Genomic DNA, 23,895 nt, shown 5'->3' on the forward strand with positions numbered 1-23,895 from the left:
TTGCATCCATTCCCATTCCTTATGCCTATTTCTCTATTTCTTTCCTGAAAATTAAAATACAAACTGTTGTTTTATTAACCGACTCTGGTTCACCTTGACTTAGAGGGTTGTTTTTAATTCACTGCACAAATATATGAGTCCCTTATGATTAGACATTACTGTATTTCACAAACACTATATTTTAATAAGACTGATCCTGTGTCAAGCATGTACTATGTTTCCATCACTGACTAGATCCTTTACAAACATTCTTTCTTATTACAATGCTTCAGGAGAGTTATTATCTAAATTGAAATATAAGGAATCAGAATCTCAAAGAAATAAATAAATTACTAAGAGTCACACAGTCACTAATTAAAGGAACCAACATTCACCCTAGAGAAGAAGGTGGCTTTAAAGCCAGAGCTCTTTTGTTTTCCTCTTAGTGCCTCATAAAAATGAAAGCAAATGGAACCAAGGGAGTTCTGCATATTTTCAGAAACTACGCTTTGCAAATAAAATCCCTTTTCTCTATCACATCATTTTAAGTAATTTTAAGAAATTTCAGTAACAGTAGTTTCTAACTTCGTCACTTCACAGAACTACACTAATTTAATGTGACATGCACGGCTACACAATTGCAAGCAGATGGATGTGGGCAGCAGGTGTAATAACCGCCCTGGTTCTGCTTCTATGCAGCTCGATTTCAAAATGTAGATTCCTGCCATTTTAAACGCGACTTTACGCCAAACTTGCACTTGCAAATCAGTCGCAATTTCCCATAAATCTAGCACATTTTGCCAGGAGTATGGAGACAGGTTTCATTCACACAGTCCGATCAAAGCCTGGACTGCAAGGAGGGGGGTTGTGTTGTACAGAGAGAAGAGCAGGGGCACAGGCGGATCCCTGAGGCAGACACACCTGGGTCAGCCTCAGCTGTGTCACCTCATACTACAGGATATTGGGTACTTGCACAAACTCTCTGTGTCTCTTTTTCTAGGTTTTTGAAGTGGGGATAGTAATATCTACTTCAGAGGGTAGTTGTGGAGAAAATTTAACAAAGTACCTGCTACATACTAAGCATTGATTAAATAACTGTTGTTTTTACTGTTATCATCATCATCATCACATCACCATCATCATCAGAATAGGCAACTGTGATGCCTAAGGTATACTCATGTATTTTACAGATAAAAACATAATTTGATAATAAACTTGGAAATGTTTTAAAACTGGGAGGATAACTTCATGCCACAGTGACTCCTCCATGGAAGGCTGTGTTAATTCCAACTTCCCTAAAAGTATACTTCAGGTACCAATTCTATGATCCTGATCTCCTAAAAGTCACATTTATCTAATTTCAAGTACATCGTTTCTTCTTAATTTAGTAGGCAATAGAAGACATGCTTATTCAAAAGCACATAGCTATGAAAGAATAGGCATGCAACTTTAGTACAACAGGAAATTGAAGGAATTTTTTAAACTGACATTATCAAATTCAATTTTAGGAATGTGTAAAACTTCAAAGTTCCATCAGAAAGCCAGTAAAGATCAATTTTAAAAAGAACTATTAAAAAGGTACATATGCTTTACTGCTAATTTTAGAAGACATTCCTTTCTTTTAAAATTCTAACCTTCAAGTCAATTGAAACTATAAAAAACTCTGTTGCCACCTAGATTCTTTACTCTCCTCTGCACCCAGGATTTTGCGTGTAGAAGAGTCTGGACCTCTTATCCCTAGTGAAGCCTAAGAACTAGGAGAGAAGACTGAAGTAGTTCTGTCACTTTAAATTTCAAAGATGGGCTGATAGTAGCTGAAGAGCAGAGAGATCAAAACCTTCCAAACTGTTGCTTTGGAAACACATAATTTACACTTTACATGACAATCCCTTGGACTGATGAGGAGAAATCTGAGTATCTCACTGTGTCTACCTAGCCTAGACAGACAGCTGAATATTCTCAAGTCATAGACTTCTAGAACTTACTCAAGTTCTCTACTTGTACAGTGCACTTGCCATTGTTAGCGCGGAAGGTGAAAATTTTGTTTGCCAGGTGGTGATGTCTTCACATTTCTATTCTGCTGACTGCATATCCCCTCTACACAGTTCAATTGCTATGTCTTAGATTGCAAGTTCTAAGTGACCCAGGACCATGAATCATATAGGCAAGTGCTTCGTGAACATTTCTTGGACGCAGATGACTCTTACCTTCCTTGGCAACAGTCTGGTGTGGTATTATTATATTTTGTGTGCCTATCTTAACATCCAATGCACCCAATATCCACTGATAGCCTGATTTCCTCTATCACCTTCCACTCAAAGAAACAACATAGACCTCATTTTATTTTCATACACAGCTTGAAAGTAGACCAGGGTGGGCCATCTACCTTGATTCAAGGGCTCCCTATGCACAAATTAACTACAAACCCATGAGAAGATCCATGCAAAGGGACAGAGGAGGGACTTTATTTAGCTTTGCCAATCAGGCTGGTTCTCTCCACAAATGTTCTGGAAAATCTGAAGAGGACTAATCAGTAAAGTGAATGTTGCCAATCTGCAGAATTAGCAGAGGTGTCATAAATGTGAAACCATTCAACAAATGATGATGATGATGATGATGATGATGATGATGATGATGATGATGAAGAAGAAGAAGAAGGTGGCAATGATAGTGGCATTGGTGGCAATGACCATCATGATGATAGTCACCTAAGTCTGAGCAGTTAACTCTGCATCGTGTTGTACAAATATTAACTCATAAGCTTCACAATAACCCTATGATGTGAATAGATCCATCTAAAAAATAAGCAAACTGAGACACAGAGGATTTCAGTAACTTGCTGAATATCAACAGTTATAAGTGGCAGAATCAGGATTTAAACTTGGGAGTTTGACTCCAGAAATTGTGTTCTCTCTCTCTAAATTGTATTAGAATCAGAAAGGAGGAGACGTGTCTGGAGATGACATTTTTAAAAAGCTTTGTTTCTCACAAGTACATGAGCTTTATAGAGCCAATGACCCCACACCAGGGGAAACGTTTGTGTTCTATGCCCATGCATATTTACATGTGATTTTAACCAAGCCATATATATATACACATACACAAATATACATATACATACCTCATTATAAGAAATACAGCCAGTATACCTCATTAGAAGAAAAACATGTTTAAATTTATTAAAAAAAATAAAGGTAGGTTAATAATCACTCACTAATTAAAAATATGCATATAAACACACAAGATTTACAAAAAATGGGCAGAAGACCTAAATAGACATTTCTCCAAAGAAGACATACAGATGGCCAAAAGTCACATGAAAAGATGCTCAACATCACTAACTATTAGAGAAATACAGATCAAAACTACAATGAGGTCTCACCTCACACCGGTCAGAATGGCCATCATCAAAAAATCTACAAACAATAAATGCTTGAGAGGGTGTGGAGAAAAGGGAACCCTCCTACACTGTTGGTGGGAATGTAAATTGATATAGCCACTATGGAGAACAGTATGGAGGTTCCTTAGAAAACTAAAAATAGAACTACCATACAACCCAGCAATCCCACTCCTGGGCATATACCCTGAGAAAACCATAATTCAAAAAGAGTCATGGACCACAATGTTCACTGCATCACTATTTACAACAGCCAGGACATGGAAGCAACCTAAGTGTCCATCGACAGATGAATGGATAAAGAAGATGTGGTACATATACACAATGGAATATTACTCAGCCATAAAAAGGAACGAAACTGGGTCATTTGTAGAGACGTGGAGGGACCTAGAGACTGTCATACAGAGTGAAGTAAGTCAGAAAGAGAAAAACAAATATAGTATATTAACGCATATACATGGAATCTAGAAAAATGGTACAGATGATCTGTATAGATGAACAATGTAACTTTGCAAGGCAGAAATAGAGACACAGATGTAGAGGACAAATGTATGGACACCAAGGGAGGAAAGCGGGGTGGGCGGGGGAGGGTGGTGATGGTGGGATGAATTGGGAGACTGAGATCGACATACATACACTAATATGTATAAAACAGATAACTAATAAGAACCTGCTGTATAAAAAAATTAAATAATATTTTTTTAAAAACCCAAAAAACCCAAGCTGTAGATTGAGGTACTTTAGCATGCAAAGGTAATTTTTATAATATCAATTTTGCTTTTGAGCTCTTTTTTTTTTTTTTTTTACTACCTTAACCATTACTTGATACACATTGTTTTTAACAGGAAAAGAAGTAAGCACATATATCATATTTCACCAGAGACTAATCATTCAGAATTATTTAATTTAGATACGTTAAATTTTCAGCATTAAAAGAAATAGGACTTTTTCAATGACAACAATTAAAAGAATGGGATAAAGGGCACTACTTTGTAGCCACATGTTCATCACAAACACCTATAAACTCGAGAAGGCAAAGAATCACCTGAACACTTTAGCCTCAGAAAATTTTTCCAAATGACTATTGTTTGGGTAATTATCTATTAAAACACTAGTTTTGAAAAACAAGAATTATGTTATTTATCTTGCAGACAAACTTTTATTGGCTGAATAGAAATGCTGTATCCAAAACAGTTACCCTCCTCTCCAGCTTTTTGCACATGTTTCTTTTCCCAAAACACACTTATGGTCAACATCATTCATCCACTTATTCACTCAGTAAATATTTATATAGCATATTTATTATGTGCCCAGCACTTAAGTTTGGGGAATATCTCATGGGAAAAAGGATTAAAATTGTTGCCTTCATTGAATTTACTGTATAGTAGACATACTAAACCAACAAAGATGTAGTATGTCAGATAGTGAAAGGAAGTGTTAGGGAGAAAAACAGAGAGGGGAAGAGGTTTATATGGGGGTGGGGAAGGAACTGCAGTTTTAACCAGGGTGGTCAGTGGAGATCTTCCATCAAAGGTAATAGTTAAAAAAGCAACTGTATCAGAAAAGAGAAGATTTGGGGAAAATGAGGTCTGAAAGTAGAGGGAAACTAGACTTAAACTAAAATATCAGCTTCTTTGAGGAAAAAAAAAGTGGTCACCATGTAATATATAAAACTTCTCTATAAGTTGAGAAAGTTGTAAAATTGTAATATAAAGCTATGCATGTGAAATGAATTCCAGTCTGGTTTGCAAATTTCAAATCTGTCTACTTGACATCTTCAGTTGGTTGTCTAATAAGACTTTTAAGACTTAGATATATTCAAAATTAATTTCTGATCTTCTACCATCTCCAATGTGCTCAATTGTCTCCTCCAAAATGATATAAATGGTAAGTCCACATTCTCAGTGCTCAAGACAAAAACGTTGAGTTGTCCTTGATTCCATTCTCTCCCTCTCATACTCAATATCTAAGCTTCAGAGAATTCACTGCTTCACCTATCTCCATATATGTTCAATCAACAACTTTCAACCTCTCTATTTTTAAAACCACAGTCTCAGCCGCCATCATTTCTTACTTGGATAATAGTGATAGTTTTCTAACTTCCAGCTTTCTCCTGTACCACTACTCAGACTGTTTTCAACACAACATAAAGAAAGACCCCTTTAAAATAAAAGTCGTACGTCACTCTCTGGCTCAAAGCCTACCGTTCTCAAAATAAAAGCTAAATGTCCTACAATGGCTTTTGTGACCTACAAGATCAGGCCTCCTTTTTAGTCTCAGACCTCCCCTCACCTCACTAACACTGGCTTCCCAGAGCATTCCTTCCTTGAGGCTTTCCTGCTTGCTATTTCCTCTTCTATGAAAGCATCAATGAGTAGAAAACACTCTGTTTAAAGCTTGATGGAAGGTTAGGTTCACTAACTAATAATAATGAAGATTAATTATTTCTAAAGATAAATAAGACAATTAGAAACAAGAGACAAACATACCAGGCATTTAAGATTAGTTACTAAGCATTAATTTTAACTGAGAACTTCCCAACGACCAAGGTAGGGTGAAATGTATATAGTTTAATGTAGTTCCACTGTCTGACAAGTGAGAGTATGTTAAGGTATTTGGTAACAATCTCTCCTGGATTGCCATTTCAAGAGCTATTTATTAAAATATTATAAAAAGTTTCAGATAAAATAATAACAATGCTTTAAGCTTTAATTTTCTCTGCCTACATTTTTACACAGTGACTTATAAAGTCAGAGGAATGACACTAAATTTCAATTCGGGTAAAGAATTTGTATAAAAAGAAGTTGAAACTTCCAGGTACGATACTTCACTGTAAATACAGAAAGATAGAGCCTAGTGACCTTAGCACATAAAAATCCAAAATGAGTAAGTACACTGTCCTTTAGACTGCTTCTCAGCAGAAATTTTTGTATCATTAAATCAATAGTGGCTAAGTATAAAGAAAACCTCTTGGAAATTAGGGGGGTCGAGCTCACCTTAAAGTACTTTTGTATTTGACGGAGTAAAAAAGGACAAAAGGTAGACAATTCAGACATGGGAAAAATCATAGCCTCAGGGATAGTTCTAACTACCAGGAACACAAGAATCAGTTTAGCAAAAAAAGAGAGTTTTTGGATTTGTATGCCTAGAGGGCCAGGAATAAGGAGGCACTGTGAAGGACTTTGGCAAGAAGAAGAACAATTAACATTTATACTAGCAGGTACTGGGTAGTAGGGAGCCACTGAATACTTCAGAGTAGTGACCTAGCAATTTATAGTAAGATTTATCTGGTTCAAGTAAGTACAACTGTTGGAAGGGAGAAAGATCAGGAAAGAAATTAATGTAATCCCCTAGACTTAATCTATTGAAGACCTAGTGTACTTTTGAGGCAAGGTGGCTTACAAAAGGAAGGTGATCTTTATCTTTTTTCATCTAAATCTACCAGGCAGTGTATGAGGCTCTGTATATATAACGCTAAATGAGACAAAAACATGTTCTCTGCACTAATGAGGTTTACTTAGGTTTACTGAATGGAGGAAAAAAAGCCATCATGTAAGAAATTATACAGGTACAAGAAATGTCATGATATGGGAATCTCCATGTATTACAGATGGATGTTGGGAGGAAAGTACACTTGGACTTGCATTTCGATGAAGTCTAAGCTAATCTGGAATCCTAATGATAAGCAGGTATTTAAAGATGAAGGGGAAGACGGGGAGTTGAGGGAATTGTTTTCCTAAGAGAGGGATGTGAGGGGAGAGCCTGTGTCTTCTAGGAAGAATGATTTACATACAAGGGGTCAGGTTTGGAGAGAAAGTGGTGAAATATGAGGCAAAAGAGAGGAGCGGGGAGCAGATCCTGAAGTTCTCTTACATAGGGCATTGAGGAATTGGATGGGGAGACACTGAGACCTATAAGAGGTTTAATGCATGGTGATAGACGACAGATTTGCACTTTAGAAACATTACACGAGTTCAAGTGAGAGAATGAACGTTCACAAAGCTAGAGGCAAAAGACAATTTAGGAGTCTGCTATAGACAGACAATCTAGTGAGACACACCGGTGCCTGAACTAAGGTATTCACCAAGACAACCTTAACACTCCCCTCAGCTTGACTGAGCTTCAGACAGACTTTTTCCTGACTCTAAGCTCCTGACCTCCTTTTTCTTAGAGAATGTACTTTATAAAATGTAGAGCTGTAAATTCCTTCTCTGTCTCTTTGAGATGTAAATACCTTAACGCTTCTTGCCAGTTTTCCAACCCAGGACTACCATTCTCAAGGACGTGGGAGCCATCCCTTTGAAATGTAACCATCAAGTAAGATAGAGCCCTAACTTACAGTCTCTGTGGGAGGGGAGGAGCTTACTTTAGACGGCACCTGGCTCCAAATTATAAAAGTCCCTCCGGTCATGTAAATAGAGAAAGTTCACTTTTCCTTTGGGTAAAGTCCAAAGAGAACGTAGATGGCCTCCAAACCCCCTCACCCCACCTCTGAAAATTTTTCACCCCCTTGTTTCAGCAGAGTTGAACTCAGACTGAGTTCTGGTCTCTCTCCTCTATTGCAGTGGTCTTGAGTAAAGTCTTCCTTTCCTTTTTAACTTTGTCCAGTGCACATTTTCTTTGAAAGAAGTGATAGTGGAGGTGGTGAAAAAATGGACAAGTTCAGATAGAAGATAGTAAAACCAGCACTAATTGTATGATTAGCTGTAGGAAGGAGTAAAAAAAAAAAAAAAAAAAAGATTCCCAGTTCAGACTTGTGCAAAAGAATGTACAGAGGCACCATAGGAAATGGGAGTTGGGGTAGATTTGTGGGGTAAGATGATGCATTCAGGCTTAGAAACAGTGAGTTCCCCAGGTGAGCTACATGAGGCAAGGAAACTTACAGGCCTGCATACATATGCAGCCAGAGCTCAGGAGACAGGACTTGGCTCAAGTCATGTACCTCTATATAGGACATCTGAAACACTGGGACTATATGAGCATATCCAGGAGAAGTGGAAAACACCTGAGGACTATAGGGCTTACATCAAAACTCTAGTGAACCCTAATGCCTAAGAATAGAGAGGAAGAGGAAACCATGAAGCACTGAGAATGATCACCCAGAAAGGTAAGAGAGCAGCGTTACCACCAAATACACAATAGAAATTATAGAACCAAATGATGAGAACGTGCACTACCTAGTGCAGTGCTGCTGAGTAATGTCATTTCATCAAGGCTTACCAGACCTGTGCTTTTCATGGCAACCTAAACCAAATTATATCACGAAGGTAATGCGGTCATGTCTCCATATTCTGTATGGTAATTCAGTATAAATTTAAGTTATTGGGAGTGTATTATGATAATAAATAGGACCTATTAATGTTTCCGGGCTTCCCTGGTGGCGCAGTGGTTGAGAGTCCGCCTGCCGACGCAGGGGACACGGGTTCGTGCCCCGGTCCGGGAAGATCCCACATGCCTTGGAGCGGCTGGGCCCGTGAGCCATGGCCGCTGAGCCTGCGCGTCCGGAGCCTGTGCTCCGCAACGGGAGAGGCCACAACAGTGAGAGGCCCGCGCAAAAAAAAAAAAAAAAAAAGTATTAAAATGTTTCCAATTCTTAAAATACACCACTCATTCATGGCAATTTTTCTCTTCTCATGGTTGAGGATATTCAGCGGACTACATGGTAGAAAGCAGCAATGAGGGTGTTCTACCATCAACATCATATTTAAGTGTACATGGCTTTTTTTTTTTTTTTTAATACCAAGAATCACCTCCAGTATTTTAAGATTTGATACGCTCCAATTCATTTGCTGCTGCTGACATTTTGGGGTTGTGTCGAGTAACCTAGCAACTGTTATTTCCCTCCTAATTTACTTCTATTTATAGAGCATATAGAGACTCAATGGCCTCAATGATATTCTTTAAGGCAGGGCCGGTTTACAAATTGTATGTTCTTAAGTGAGCATAAATGTTAAAGATAGGACAAATATTAGTCATTGAATTGACTACAAGTCACAACTTCTTTAATTCTGGGTCATCAGTAAATATGATGAATCTTTAAAAAGGTGTCATAACTTTATCATGCTGAAATATGACTACAGCTGAAATTACAAAATTTTAAGTGTTTGTTTTTAATGTTATATTCATTAAATTTAATTTCAGCAATTAGAGACCACAGCATCAAATGCCTTCAAATAAAAATCTGGCCCTATTCAGCACTGTTAAATGAGTTCCCTTTTCCACTCCTTATCTATAAGACACTATGATCAAAGTTTAAATTGTGTAAGGCAGAACAGACTTTTTGATTTCGTTTTTAGACCTTACTGGCTTTCAAGCTGTTTAGGCAGAGGGAACAATCACTAGAATGTCTGTCCGTCATGGACAGGGGTAGAGAAAGGTGATTTTAAATGACTCCTTGCAAAACTGTCTCCAACATGCATCCTATAAAATATCAGGACGCTTTTTTTCTGTTTTTATGAGTATGTACCATAAAACTAGAAAATTAAGCCCTATATACCTTGCTGAAGGTAACTGAGGACTCTAAGATAGAAACTAATAGATCACCAAGCTACTATAATTCCACAAAGAAGAAAAACTCCCAGTGCAGGGTCAAGCATTCCAAAATCATTGAAGAAAATAAGAAATTGACAACTTTTGGGTAAAACTTTCTGTTCCTACTACCAAAAGTTCCTTTTTGTGATCATTATTTCAGTTCTACATTATGAATATAAATGTACATAAAAGTGCTAGCATCATTAAGAATCAAATTAATACCATCTTCCTTTCAACCTTTTAAGGAAGTTCCAGATATGTCCCCCTGCTGAGGGAAAAATAAATTTCAAAAGATTTTTGGTCATAGAGTGCTAAATATTTACCCCACAAAACCAGGAGACCAAAGCAGTATTACATTGGAAGACTGAGAGATTTGTATTTACAAAGCTCCTTGAACTACTCAAAAGGAAGTAAAGTATAACATTAGCACACACAAATCTATACACGTCTTGAAATTCATTTTTGTAAACATCAAAATTTATTGAGCATTTCCTTTGTGTGAGAAATGAGTTTTCATATATCTAATCTTCAAAAAAAAAACTATAAAATAGACACTATTTTCTTCACCCTTACTTTGAGCATTTTTGACCCCCCTTTACTCATTTCTCCCACTCCATCTATTAGTAATAATAGGTATTATTATTATTATCACAATTTTACAGATGAGAAAACTGTAAGTTAGAAGTATAAACTAACTTTCCCAGGGTCATATGGATAGTAATTGATAGAACCCTGATTTGAACCCAAGTTTATGTGACCCCAAAGTGCATACTTTTAATTTCTACATTATATTTATATAGCAGGGCCCAAAAAGGCAAGTCACTTTCTCACCCATTCTATTCACAAAACTCTTTCAATCCATTTTATTGAGTCTTTCTAAATCCACAGTTGTCTCCTAGGTAGGCTTGAGGAATATACTTTTAGCTACCACCCTACTGACACTCGCAATTTCCTGAGTATCTATGGCTACTGCTGCCCAAATTGCCCACAATAAACCAGGGAAAATTTCTAAAAATTAGAATGTTCCCTTTATTCAAATATCACAGAAGCCAATGTGGTAAGAGGCTGAGTGAGGAGTAACTGCCTCTGTCTCTGGATCCTTTGCTTGGAGACCCCAGATTGCTGCCCAAGAAATTCCTCCACGGTGTGATTCTACTTGAGTAGAATCCATCTCATCAGTGCAAAGTGGTCCACCAGGGAGACTCTCAGGGTCTGGGCATCGCTACATAGTTTCCAAGTAGTACCCAACAAACTGATTTTGTTATTGATGGGAGACTGCAGTATTGGGACAGTTAGAAATTTGTGAGACTTAAACAGATCTGATACTAAGGTTTATGGCCTTCAGTTTCACGAGTCATCTTTCTGTTAGAGGAATTACAATATTGACACCATGATATGGCTGTAGCGATAGTAAAGCAATGAAATCTTAAGGGGTTATGAGATTCTACCCAAGTTTACAAGCATGCTACACTGGAAAGAGTGTGGCTGGTACCAGAAGACCTGGGATTTGGCCCCATTTCTATACGACTTGCATAAACTACTGAAACTCTTTGAGTCTAATTCCCTAATTAGTAAAATCAAGAAAAAATTACAAACCAAAACCCAGGGTTTTGTTAAATAAGACAGCAATTTGGAAATATTCTATAAAGTGTTAATGGTAAATGACACGCCTGTTTAAATAGAAAATATGGCTTAACTTATACTTAATAAAATTTTTAAGAAGCTTTAAGGATTTACAAAAAAATCTTATTATCAGTGAGTTTAAGAATTTTATTTTCTTAGTCTATTTTAATTTCTTTCTGAGTTTTTAAGATAAAAGATGTCTACTTCATCCTTGCTAAGGGCATGAACAGAATAAACAATGAGCTCTAACGAATGCTCTATAAACCTGTAGCAAACCCACTCTCCTGTATCACCATGGAATGCCTGATCACTGGATATAACCAGAGGATCAGTCCAGTGAGTATTCATGTATAATAATTAAGATAATCACTAATTTCCACCACTGTTCCCCTGCCACCTCATAAGGCATGCACTATTGGTCTTTCAGTATTTTGCTCTCATTGACTGTGGACTCTAAATCATTATTTGTTGGTTACAGACCTTTACAATGCCCAGTGGCATTTGCCACCAATGACAGCAGTAACAGATGATGTTGAGCCAAAGCTACTGGGAGTGAAATGCAGAAAGTAAAATGACAATAAATAACTGTCACTCCATTACTAAACAGTGCCTAGAATTGGTTCTAGTACATGTTCAATAGAGCAGAGCCTGCATAATCCCAGAACCAAAAAGGCATTTACTCCTCAGTAATAGCTGCAAATAAAAAGGAACCCAAACACTTGTCTTGTGCAGTGACAAGGAATTCTTCATTGAGAACGGCGTAAGTATTCAAAAAATTCTCGACAAATTCCACTTCAGTATCTTCTCAAATTAACGGTATTTGGCAAATATGTCAAAAGGTATACTCTGGCCAGTGGACACAAACTTCAGGAAATGCTGGATAGAATACAAAGTCTCAAATGGCCATAAGACTGAACATATGAACTTCCCTGGTGGCTCAGTGGTTAAGAATCCGCCTGCCAATGCAGGGGTTCAAGCCCTGGTCCAGGAAGATCCCACATGCTGTGGAGCAACTAAGCCCATGTGCCACAACTACTGAGCCCACGCGCCACAACTACTGAAGCCCGCGCACCTAGAGCCCATGCTCTGCAACAAGAGAAGCCACCGCAGTGAGAAGCCTGCACCAACCGCAATGAAGCACGGCTCCCCGCTTGCCACAACTAGAGAAAGCCCGCCCCCCCCCAGCAACAAAGACCGAATGCAACCAAAAATAAATAAATTTATAAAAAATAAAATAAAATAAAAAAGACTGAACATATGAATATACTCTAAGTACAGGGATGCAATTATAAGAAATATGGGAATATTAGGGATATAAGATGCCTGGGAGAGAACATAAAACCTATCTAAACATGATCTTAGTTCTGGTCAGGTGATTTAGGTAGAGGACAGATTTGAGCTATCCTCCTTAGCTAGTCATATAAACTTCAGGTATGACAGCAGAATCTGTTGTGATAAACTCACAAGATAGATATTCAATAAGAGGGTGTTATTGGAGTTAAGTTATCCATACCGTACAATAATTATTCTTTAAATTTTAAAAAATGTATACTCTTCCTTTCTTTCAGATTGCTGGAATATCCTTTATTCTGTTCTCTTTCATTCCACCGATGATCTATCAGGTTTGTTGTGGTGGGGTTCTCTGTCTACTTTTTAGTAAAGGATTCATTCTGCTAACTCTATGTCCTAAGTAAACTGACATGTGGTAATCACTAAAGTTCTTAGTGTGGAAACATAATCCACTTATTAGACAAGTTATATAAATCGGAGCCTCAGTGATCTTATTAGTAAAACTGGGATAATAATAGCAGTATAGCATAATTAACACGATAATTAAATAAATAGCACATGTGATGTGACTACCTTTTCTCATTTTACCCCAAAAGCAGAGACTAAGAATGGAAAGTATCTGGGGGAATAGATCTTAAGGAACAGAGCTAAGAGCCTAAGAATGAATCAGGAAAGAAAGGAGAGCCAATCCAAAGATATGTTATCAAGCTGGTCACTGCTGCTGGAATTGGCTTGATCCCTTGGGGAACTTTCGGAGACCTGTGGAAAATGCAGTTCTATATGGTTCATCCAAGGAATGGAAGAGTATTGGTTAAGAGTTGTTCTGGGAGGTGTTAGTGCCTCACATAAGGTTGTGTATGTATTAGACTATCTGATTTGCTTCCTGAGGGATTCCACACAGCAATTACAGGAAAGCCTCAAGGCAGGAAGTGAATAAAATCCAAGCTATTTGGAATGTATAGGGGAGATTTACAAAAGCAGAGAGTGGCTGTGTTGAATATAATGTTGCTTCCAGTAGATTTGATGGTGACTGGATCTCTTTTACTAGATAGTGGTAAGGGTATAGCCCACAGGCATTACAAATGAACTGGATTATCAGGAAACTGCACAATGGAACACAAAGCCAGGATTCAGAGCACTTTCAGGGTGATTGCCACAAGGTTAGAAGCAGTGGCTTCTATGAAAGGGTCTTAAGATCTGGAACCATGGAGGTCATCAGCTTTATAACCACCATGGGCAAGTGGTCATTTAGCTGCTGTTTTTCCCAGAACAAAAATATAAATAATAATAATAAGAAGAACCTTCTCCTCTCAGCATATAAAGTTTATGAAACAGTCTCGTATGCACTGCCTTCTTTGGAGTTACGAACGATGCTGTGAGAAGGTGTAGTATTATCCTCATTTTTCAGATAAAGGAATTTGAACTTTCTAAATTTTAAGGTTCTTAACCCAGGTTTCATTGTCTACACGTGATAAGGCAGAATGAGAACTAGGGCATGTTTATATTAATCCTAGCATCCTAAAAGGTGCCTTTATTTTAAGAAAATTCCCTCCGATCAGTTACTTTGTGCGCCCTGACACACACGCTCCACCTCCAGTGGCCCAAGTGCATCAATCGTTCACTTCGCTGAAAGCGTAAGCAAAGTTTACCATTGCCAAAATTCATTTCCAATTCCATGGCCATTTGTAAGATTTTATCTCCTACCGAGAATGCCTACCAGATTTGAAGGAAACTAACTCCAGGTGCTGTGTGTCCCCTGGCTACTACAGGACTTATAGATCAAATAATCAGCAAGAAATAAAAACTCAAGATAACCAACATTTCTAATAAAACACAGGTATTGTGACTGACATATACCTGTTCTAGGCAATTTGAATATTTGAAAACACAGGACTGTCTTAAATTTATCTGTTTCATACATCTCCAAATTTTATGACACTGAATTAAACTAATTAAATAATAATGATGATGATGATGATAATACTATCGCTACTTAGTTCGTTCTCAATAATCATTATTGAGAACTTACTAAGAGCTAGGCACTGTGTTAAGTGCTCTATTCATTAATTTAGTTGATTCCCACAGTAATCCTCATATAGAGAATACCATTAGTATACTTACTTTACAAATCAGAGAACAGAGGTAGAGAAAGGCTAAGTGAGTTTCCCAGTAACCCAGCAAGGAAGTGGCTGATTTAGATGTATTCCCAGGCAGTCTTAGCCACTATGCTATACTACCTGGCTTTCAGACTCAAGTCCTATAGTCTGTTCTCCAGTTGCAAGCTATCAGTAGCTAGGAAATCAAACTTTCACAAACTCCCAAGCATTGGGTGTAAATAAAGTGAAATAGAACATCTCAGAGTAATTCAAAAATGGATGAACATCATTGGTGTGTGTGTGTGTGTGTGTGTGTGTGTGTGTGTGTGTTGATGGGGCAGAAGAAAGCATTGTAGAAAGGAAGAAAAGTAGAGGAATATTGCCTCAGAAGTTGATTTTTCTCCCCTAGAATTTCCAAGTATATTTACAACTTCGTGGTTTCTCTTTTCTACTCTAAACAAACAGGTACAAATTTCACTTTGATATTCCCATGACTGCTATAAAGACCAAAAATAGCACGGAGTGATTCACTACCTAACCAGAAATGGCCTCACTGTGAGCTCTCAAGGTAGAGGAAATCATTCCCGTCATGACGGTGCTCCTGCATTCTAAGGCTCTTCTCCCTGTGCTTTATAAGACCAGCCCCAATCCAGGGATCCCTACTGTGAGAGGCTGCCTGGATTGACAAGGAGAGGGCATGGCACACGGCTCTCCCCGCAGGGAGGGGACTCACCCGGTCAGTTTTCCCTTCAGTCTGAACACTGGTGTGACTGCGGACCTCGTGATCTTCTTCCAGGTCAGAAACATCCTCTAGTTCCTCTGGAGTCTATAAAAAGAAAGCAAAAAACTGCTGGTGGAAATGCAAAATGGTAACCAGGCTGGCAGCACATCAAAAAGGAAGCACAGAGTTATCAATATGACCCAGCAACTCCACTCCTAGGTATGTATGTAAGCAGCTCTTCGTAGGAAACTGCCCTCAGTAGGAAGCCCCTTTCACTGTCGCTTTAGCAAAGCTATATTGTAACTAACTTTTAAACCAGGCACCTCCATGCTCTACTCATCTCTGGCTCAAGCACACCTTTCAAATCTTTTAATCACACGAAACGTTGCCTAACTTGTCTGATCTTTCCATAGATCAAAGAAGTAGAAATGAAGAATAAGTAATTTAACAAATGACCAAATCTCTTCCCTAGCTTCCCCTTCAGTAATCTCAAGAACAAACTGAGATTACTTCCTTTCTTCCCTTTAAAAGCTTTCAGGCCCGAGTAGAATCTTCGGAGGTGGTTTCTGGAGGATGCTGAATCCACCATCTCCCCAGATTGCCAGCGTTTTGATTAAAGGCACCTTTCCTTTCTTTATCTCTTGAGTATTCACTGTTTAAGTGGCTAGCAGCAGGACCCAAGCCATTCGATGACATACCCGAGAGAAATGAAAACATATGTCCACACAAAAACTTGTAAATGAGTGTTCATAGTAGCACCAATCATAAAAGCCAAAAAACATATCTAGTGATGAATGAGCAAACAAAATGTGGTAAATCCATACAATGGAATATCACTTGGCATAAAAAGGAGTAAGTACTGATACATGCTGCGACATGGGTAAACCTTAAAAATATGCTAAGTGAAGAAAGTCAATCACAAAATAGCACATTACTGTATGAGTCTATGTATTGGAAACTCTAGAACAGTCAAATTTATAGAGACAGATGTTTGATTCGCTGTTTCTAAAGGAAGGAGTGGAGGAGAGGGTTGGGAGCAGTGACTCTAATGGGTGTGTGGTTTCTCTCTGGGATGAAAACAACGTTCTGCAATTAGATAGTGGTCATGGTCACATGATCTCATGAATATATTAAAACCACTAACTTTTGTACTTTAAAATGGTGAATTTTATGGTATATGAATTATATCCCAACAAATTTTGAAAGAAAAGGAAAGCAAAAATAATCAGAAGGACATTTTTCTCTGAGGAGCAATTTGGCTAACCACTATGTGCTTACCGCAAACCAAGGCGTTTACAGGTGATAAATGGAATAATTCTCATTAAAACCATATGACAGGGCTTCCCTGGTGGCGCAGTGGTTGAGAGTCCGCCTGCCGATGCAGGGGACACGGGTTCATGCCCCGGTCCGGGAAAATCCCACATGCCCGTGAGCCATGGCCACTGAGCCTGCGCATCCGGAGCCTGTGCTCCACAAAGGGAGAGGCCACAACAGTAAGAGGCCCGCGTACCGCAAAAACAAAACAAAACAAACAAACAAAAAAAACTATATGACATCGACATCAAAACACCAGAAATTGAGAAATTAAATTTTCTTAGAACTTAATAAGTTAATATCAACTTTAGTGTCTATGCTAAATAGTTAACCTACTTTCATTTATTTTTTTCTTTTTTTTAATGTCCGCTTAAACATCTCTCGTTCAGGGAGGTGTCTTGATTAAGAATCCCCTAGACTGGCTTGAGCTCCTCCACCAAGCATTTCCTGAAGCCCTTTGCTTTCACCATCACAGTGCTCATCACACTTTATTGTAAGCATTGTTTGTTCAATTAGTAAGCCGACGGTTGAACTGTCTGTCCTTTGAGGTAAGGACTAGGTCTGCTCTGATTACTATCATCTCACCACAACCTAGTATTCATGCATACATGCTTTTGAATGAATGAAGCAAAATTAACAGTGACAGCCAAAAATACAGTTGGATATGAACAAAACATATCAACAGCAACAACAATTTGTCCTCACTGAACCTCTACTGTGCTTCCATCTTCTGTATTTCAAACTAAATTGCTTTATTTGCTTTTTGTTGTTTTTCTCTGCTCAAGGTTTCCAATCCCTCGGTCCCACCGGGGCAATAATTTAAAGATATCAGTCATTATTGCAAATACCAGTATTGCAAAGTAAAGGCGTTATTGCAAATATAAAGTACTTAACGAGAATTTGTTTAATATTTTAGTTTACACAGTCTCCATTTTAATCTCTGATTCCTTTGTTACAAAGCTCTGGTGAGAAATCCAAAAGACAAACGTTTAGGTTTCGTGAAAAATATCCAAAAGTGGAAGTGGAAGGTGTCTTGCATATACACCTGGCTGTTAAAGGGTGGAAAGGGGCAGGACCTGCCTCCTCAGAACAGCTCCGGTTTCCCTTAAACCTTGCTCTGCACACAGGCCCTTTGTTTATTTTCAGGGCTGTGAAGAGCTTTGCTTCCCTGGGGCCACTCCAGAAGTGGGGATTTGCAATGATTAGCTCACACTGTGGGGCAAAATGACCAATTTCCTAACTACTAATGGTCTCAGAGTCTTTCTCAGCTCATGGATCTTTAACCAGCAATTTCTTTGTTCTCTGACACTTGCACTGAGCAGGTCCCATCACTTTGCATTGATTTCAACTGACTCTCATTGGATATTAATATCCACCCTCCCACCAAAGCCTCCAGTGTGCTGAGTAGTTGTTATCTATATGTTGATCTCTATATGCAGTCCTTCTTTGCTGCAACTATGTGCGACTATGATCACAGGGCAATTTACGGGCAATTTACTCTCTTCTTAGGTATTAATGGCATGAGTTTGCCATGAGGGAATTTCTGTACAATCACATATTTCGTTATTAGCTATTTTTGTGTATTCTTCCCAAATAGTCTTCAGAAAGCATCTTTACAATTTCCCTCTTGATACATTACCAGCCCCTGTAACATCTGAATAAGTTCAACTGATCAAATTCCTTTTCTTGAGTCCTGCTGTTTTGCAGCTGAAGGCTGTCTGGTGCCCCTACTGTGATCTGTTTCTTATAAATGTCTGTTGTTTATTACTTGGATTATACTCTATCACGTGGTGACATATAACTTCATCATCAATCCCAGTATTCTGTGCAATTCCAAAATAAAGTGACTTAACGGAAAGTAAGAGCAACTGCTGCTCTCAGAAGTCACAAGTACCATTTTTGTTGGTGATACGGCAGGAAGAGATAAGCCTACCATTTACGCCCACGTACTTATGTACTTTTCCTTATCTTTAACAGGGGACTAATAGTTTTCTTGCAAAACCACAACTAACCTCTTCTTTTCATGAACAAAATCAGTGGGGGAGTGTTCAAAACACTTGTTGGCAGCATTCTGCATTCTGTAAGGTAAGCAGTTGGATGGTATTGTAAAAATAAAAAGTTAAATACACAATGTTACAGTTTAAGTGGAAACTAAGAAAGAAATGAGTCCTCTAATCATTTTGGGGGTGTACATTAACACCTTCAAGCTGAAAACAAATCATAACAGAAAGAGCAAACATTTAAAAAAGGGAGGAGGGAGGATGGGCTGTCCCATATTTACACTCTTAGAAACAGCTTGCTTTTAACTCATCTAGTCACTTTGGAAGGTTAAACTTCTGGAAGGTGTGTGTATATGAGTGTGTGTGTGTGTGTGTGTGTGTGCGTGTGTGTGTGTGTGTGTAACTTGTGTGTTTCTAATCAATTTTCAACCCGTGGGAGGGGAAACCAACTATCTTAGATCAGTGTTATATAGGAGAAAGACCATAAACTGTTGAATAATACAGACCTGAATTTGAATTCTGCCCCTCCAGTTAGCAATTACAGAACGTTGGGCAATATGTGTCTCGTTTTAAACTTTGATTTCCTCAGAAAAAAAATTTGGATAATGATAATTAACCGTGAAGATTGTTGTGAGACTCAATTGTACTGAGAACGCTTTAATTTAAGAGCTTAGTCCACAGAAACAGCTGGGGTGCAACAAAAGTTGTTTCTTTTTTTTCTTTTTTTTTTTGCGGTACGTGGGCCTCTCACTGTTGTGGTCTCTCCTGTTGCGGAGCACAGGCTCCGGACGCACAGGCTCAGCGGCCATGGCCCACGGGCCCAGCCGCTCCGCGGCATGTGGGATCTTCCCGGACCGGGGCGAACCCACGTCCCCTGCATCGGCAGGCGTACTCTCAACCACTGCGCCACCAGAGAAGCCCAGAAGTTGCTTCTTTCTGTCTATAGTGTTTGTTCTCCTCTTCCCTCACTACCTTATCCCTCATCCCATCACAACCTTTTAGATTTGTATGATAAAACTTTTGTGGCAATTTGGATGCCTCCATTTTACTCCATATCCGTTACTCTGGATTAACACGATACTTACTAGCTGCCTCTAGTTATGTTCACCTGATTTTTAGTATACAATGTCATTGTGCTAACAGGGTATAAAATAATTCCACATACAGTGCTTTCTTCTAAATTTCAAGTAAAGATCTCTTTTGATCCAATTTTAATCATGTATAAGAGTAAGATTATCTCTTAAATTGGTCCCAGCAGAGATATACTCTAACATAGATTCTCAGGGATGACTGAAATAACTTTCCTTCTCTAAGCTGAGCTGTCTCTAAACCAGACCAATAGGAAGATATCCTATTTTTTTTCTGGAAAAAGTGAAGTTAAACTCAGTTATTACTCATTTATTTCTCCTATCAGAATTCAGGAAAACTATTCCGTATATTCCTATTTTAACTCTTGCTTATTGTGAAGCCTTCCTTAGGCAACCCAAAGTGATTTGAAATTACCTGAGTTTCCTCCACCTTTAAATCTCACCCTCCACACAAAGGAGCTCAATGCTTCCTACAGACTTATCTCATTAATTCTTTCAGCATCCTTAGTGAGACAGGTAGGCAGTAGTATTATACCTTAAAATTCACTTGCACAAGACTTTATAAATGTTTAATATTTAAATATAAGGAAATAAATTTGTGGTCACCAAAACAGCAAAAAAAAGGAAAGAAAGAAAGAGGGAAAGAAAGAGAAAGAGGGAGGGAGGGAGGAAGGAAGAAAAAAATAAAGAAGGAAAGAAAAAGGAAAAAAAAGATAGTCTAGGAAACAGGAGTCATGCTTGGCGTTTTCTTCTCAGAATTAAGGTTGAGTTCTAAATCATACACATGATTTGATCATAAATCATACTTCTCTGATCATCCCTCAATGGCTTACTACAATCAAATAACTGCGACAACAATGTCAGTGGTGGTCTGACACAGAGAAGGAATTATGCTATGGTTAGTATTCTGAAACAGGAAGCTGCAGTAACATGTTCAGTGAGATTATCTTAGCTGAGGTGATAACAGGCTGATTTTGGAATGTTAGGAGAGACCAGAATTAAAATACATTAATAAAAAAAAAGGAATAGATATAACAATAGCACAATTCAAATTACAGAAAACTAAAAACACCCCTTGTTGAATGCACACACACACACACACACACACACACACACTTTTCTTTTTCTTCAAGAAATCAATATTCTGTTCTTGGCATTTATTGACAAGGTTGTTGATCCTTTTCCTGAGCCACTGTTTTTCTAGTTTCCAAGTCCTATAAATTATTTAAAGGGTCACATCTCAGAAAAATGTAACCATCACATTTAACTGTCAAGCGTTTCAAAATATTACTAGAAAATAAAGTATACAACTGGTTGTGTGTTACACATGGGCTTTTGAAACCTACAAACCCCTGGAATCAGCCTTTGAGGGAGAGGCCCAGTAACCTATATTTTTATAAAGTTGTACAAATGATTCTGATGTGTAGTTCTTCATGAGAACCATTGGCCTGACATTGAACTTATTTTAATTTTTTGATTGGTTTGGGCTTAGTTAAGTGTCCCTGTAACAATATGAGTTGCAAGACTGTAGCGACAATAGTTAATCCCAGATTTTCCCTGTCACCTGAAATGCAGCCATTTTGCATTTTAAGTATGCCTTCCATTGCTTGTCAGTTGGAGGGTTAATTTATCACATTCTTGGACAGATAATAAGTGGCCAGAAGCCATTTTGACTATTAAACTAAATTATACAATCAGTTGGAGTTTCCAGAGTTGTCAGAGACAAAGGACTTTATTTCTCATGGCAAGCACTATGGATCCATAACACGTGGACTTTTTCTGCTCCTCAAATATGCCCCAATCATCAGTTCATTCCGCATCAAGATCTTTGGCTCCTAGTATCTACTGCTCTCCTGCCTGGCATGCTCATCCTGCAGCTTTCACAGAGCTGGACCTTTCTACCGTGCGAGTTTAGACGGCCTATACTCAACCCTATCCAGTCTTCCCTGGTCAGCCCATCTGAAGTTAACCCTTTTTCCTACTTCATGTATTAATTATATCACACCCTGTGCATTTTTCTTTAGCCGCTTCCCTGCCACCTATCTTGAACCATAAAATGTCTTTGAAAAGACAACTCAAAAAAACCCTGCTTGTTTCTCAGGCTGGCACACTGGCTTTAAGTTATACGAGCTTGAAACCAATTCAGTTTTGGCCCATAATATGATAGCATGAGCAAAAGCTTGCCAATGGATCTGCCAAAAAAAAACGCTCCTGAGTTATTTCTTTTTCTTCTCTTTTCTTTTAAAGTTCCATGTAAATTAGGCTATACTAATCAGCAAAACTACTAAATGCGTTTTGGACAGAGCTGAGTTTATATCCTATTTATAACCTATTTCCAAATTATAAACAGAAAACCTAAGGTAAGTAACTTGCCAAAGTTCTTATAGCAAGGCAGGGACTCTGATGCAACAGAACATAAAGACTGCATATCTGGATTCTAGGTCAAGTGCTGCCTTCAGTAGCTGTGACCTCAAACAAGTATTTAACTAGTTGAGAACTCACCTTCTTCAGAAGTAAATGAAAGGACTGAACTAAATGATTTATAAAATCTCATTCAATTCTACTGTTCACTCTATAAGTCTATTGCAGGTTTGGTGACACTGTATCGGGAAAGATACTTTTTTTTCCAAGAAAATTCTGAATTAGCAGTATACCCTTCTTTGGAAATGCTAAACACAATTTTAGATCCCAAGTCCCTTTTGGTTTGTTAACCTCTCAGGAGCATAGAAACAACTTTTAATACTTTGTCCAGGACTACATAGGACAAAGTTAGGGCTCTTCACAGGCAGTAATTGATGATGCCATGGAGAACTGCGGCAGTACAGTTACGGTCATTGTGCTATAGGTGAGAATGTGCTGTTGGAAATGACGCAATAATAAAAATAAGTGTAGTAGTGGAGATGGTGGTAATGGTGCTGGTGGCAACAGAGGCAGCAGATGATTAATCACACAACCCGATCTTTAACTCTTAGGTGTACACACTGCTACTATGAATATCAGACACATTCTGCTGTATTTGACGAAGGAAAAGCTCAACTTTTCCATCAAACCCTATGCCAAACAGACTCTATTTATGTGAATGTGTATTCTTATCTTTAGAATAAACAGCTGAAGAGAGGTTATCTAACTTAAAAATTATTTTTTTTCAAAAAAACTATTCTACAGATGTTAAAACGAGTTTCAGAGAATATCTAAGGGCAAAGAAAAAGCATTTAATACTCTTAATACTCTTAACAATGTATATGTACATATATTCTAATTACATAAAACAATGCATATATATATGAGAGTGTTAGAGTGTTCTATGTGGCTTTCTTCTTTATAACTGATTTGTTTCTATATTTTTACAATATATATTTATTATGTTTATCATCAGGGGAAAAAAACAAGCAATGAATGTTACAAGAAAATCTGCTTAAGGTTGAATATGCCACTTCAAGGACATGTCAGCAATAAAAAAAAGAGCAAGATTGCAAAACTCACTGCATGGGAGCAGAGCTGGCCTTGTCACTCTGCAATAGGTCTATCAGTGTGGCACTGTATTTGAAGCTGGTGTGGACACAGACAAAAGCTCTCAAGAGGGGAGAGGAAATTGCAGTGTAGCTCTTCATTAGCAGAGCAAACACTGAAGAAGACTGATAGCAGATACAGAGATCTATACCTCATCAGGGCCTTACGCTGTTCCCCCATATTGCATGGTCTCCTCCTTAGCTCTGTGGATCCATGAAAGCAGTTGCTTTCTTTTTTCATGGATCACATTTTCAGTGTCCTGGAAATTGGTTTTATAAAAGTATTCTGTAATAAAGATTCTGTGGGAAAGAAGAGTTGTGGTGTGACTTCCCAGCAGGGATATATA

The 23,895-nt window shown here is 38.2% G+C and overlaps 1 protein-coding gene across 1 annotated transcript in view; it reads right to left on the minus strand.

Annotated features, from left to right (window-relative positions):
- Positions 1-23,895, minus strand: part of CTNNA3 (catenin alpha 3) — a 1,586,247-nt gene that overhangs the window by 154,965 nt on the left and 1,407,387 nt on the right. Inside the window, exon 15 of the mRNA XM_082673107.1 lies at positions 15,650-15,742. Coding sequence (XP_082529233.1) covers positions 15,650-15,742 — 93 coding nt within the window. The remainder of the gene's footprint in view (positions 1-15,649; positions 15,743-23,895) is intronic.

This window comes from Grampus griseus (genome assembly GCF_964374135.1).
Source record: "Grampus griseus genome assembly, chromosome: 16".
Lineage (NCBI taxonomy): Eukaryota > Metazoa > Chordata > Mammalia > Artiodactyla > Delphinidae > Grampus > Grampus griseus.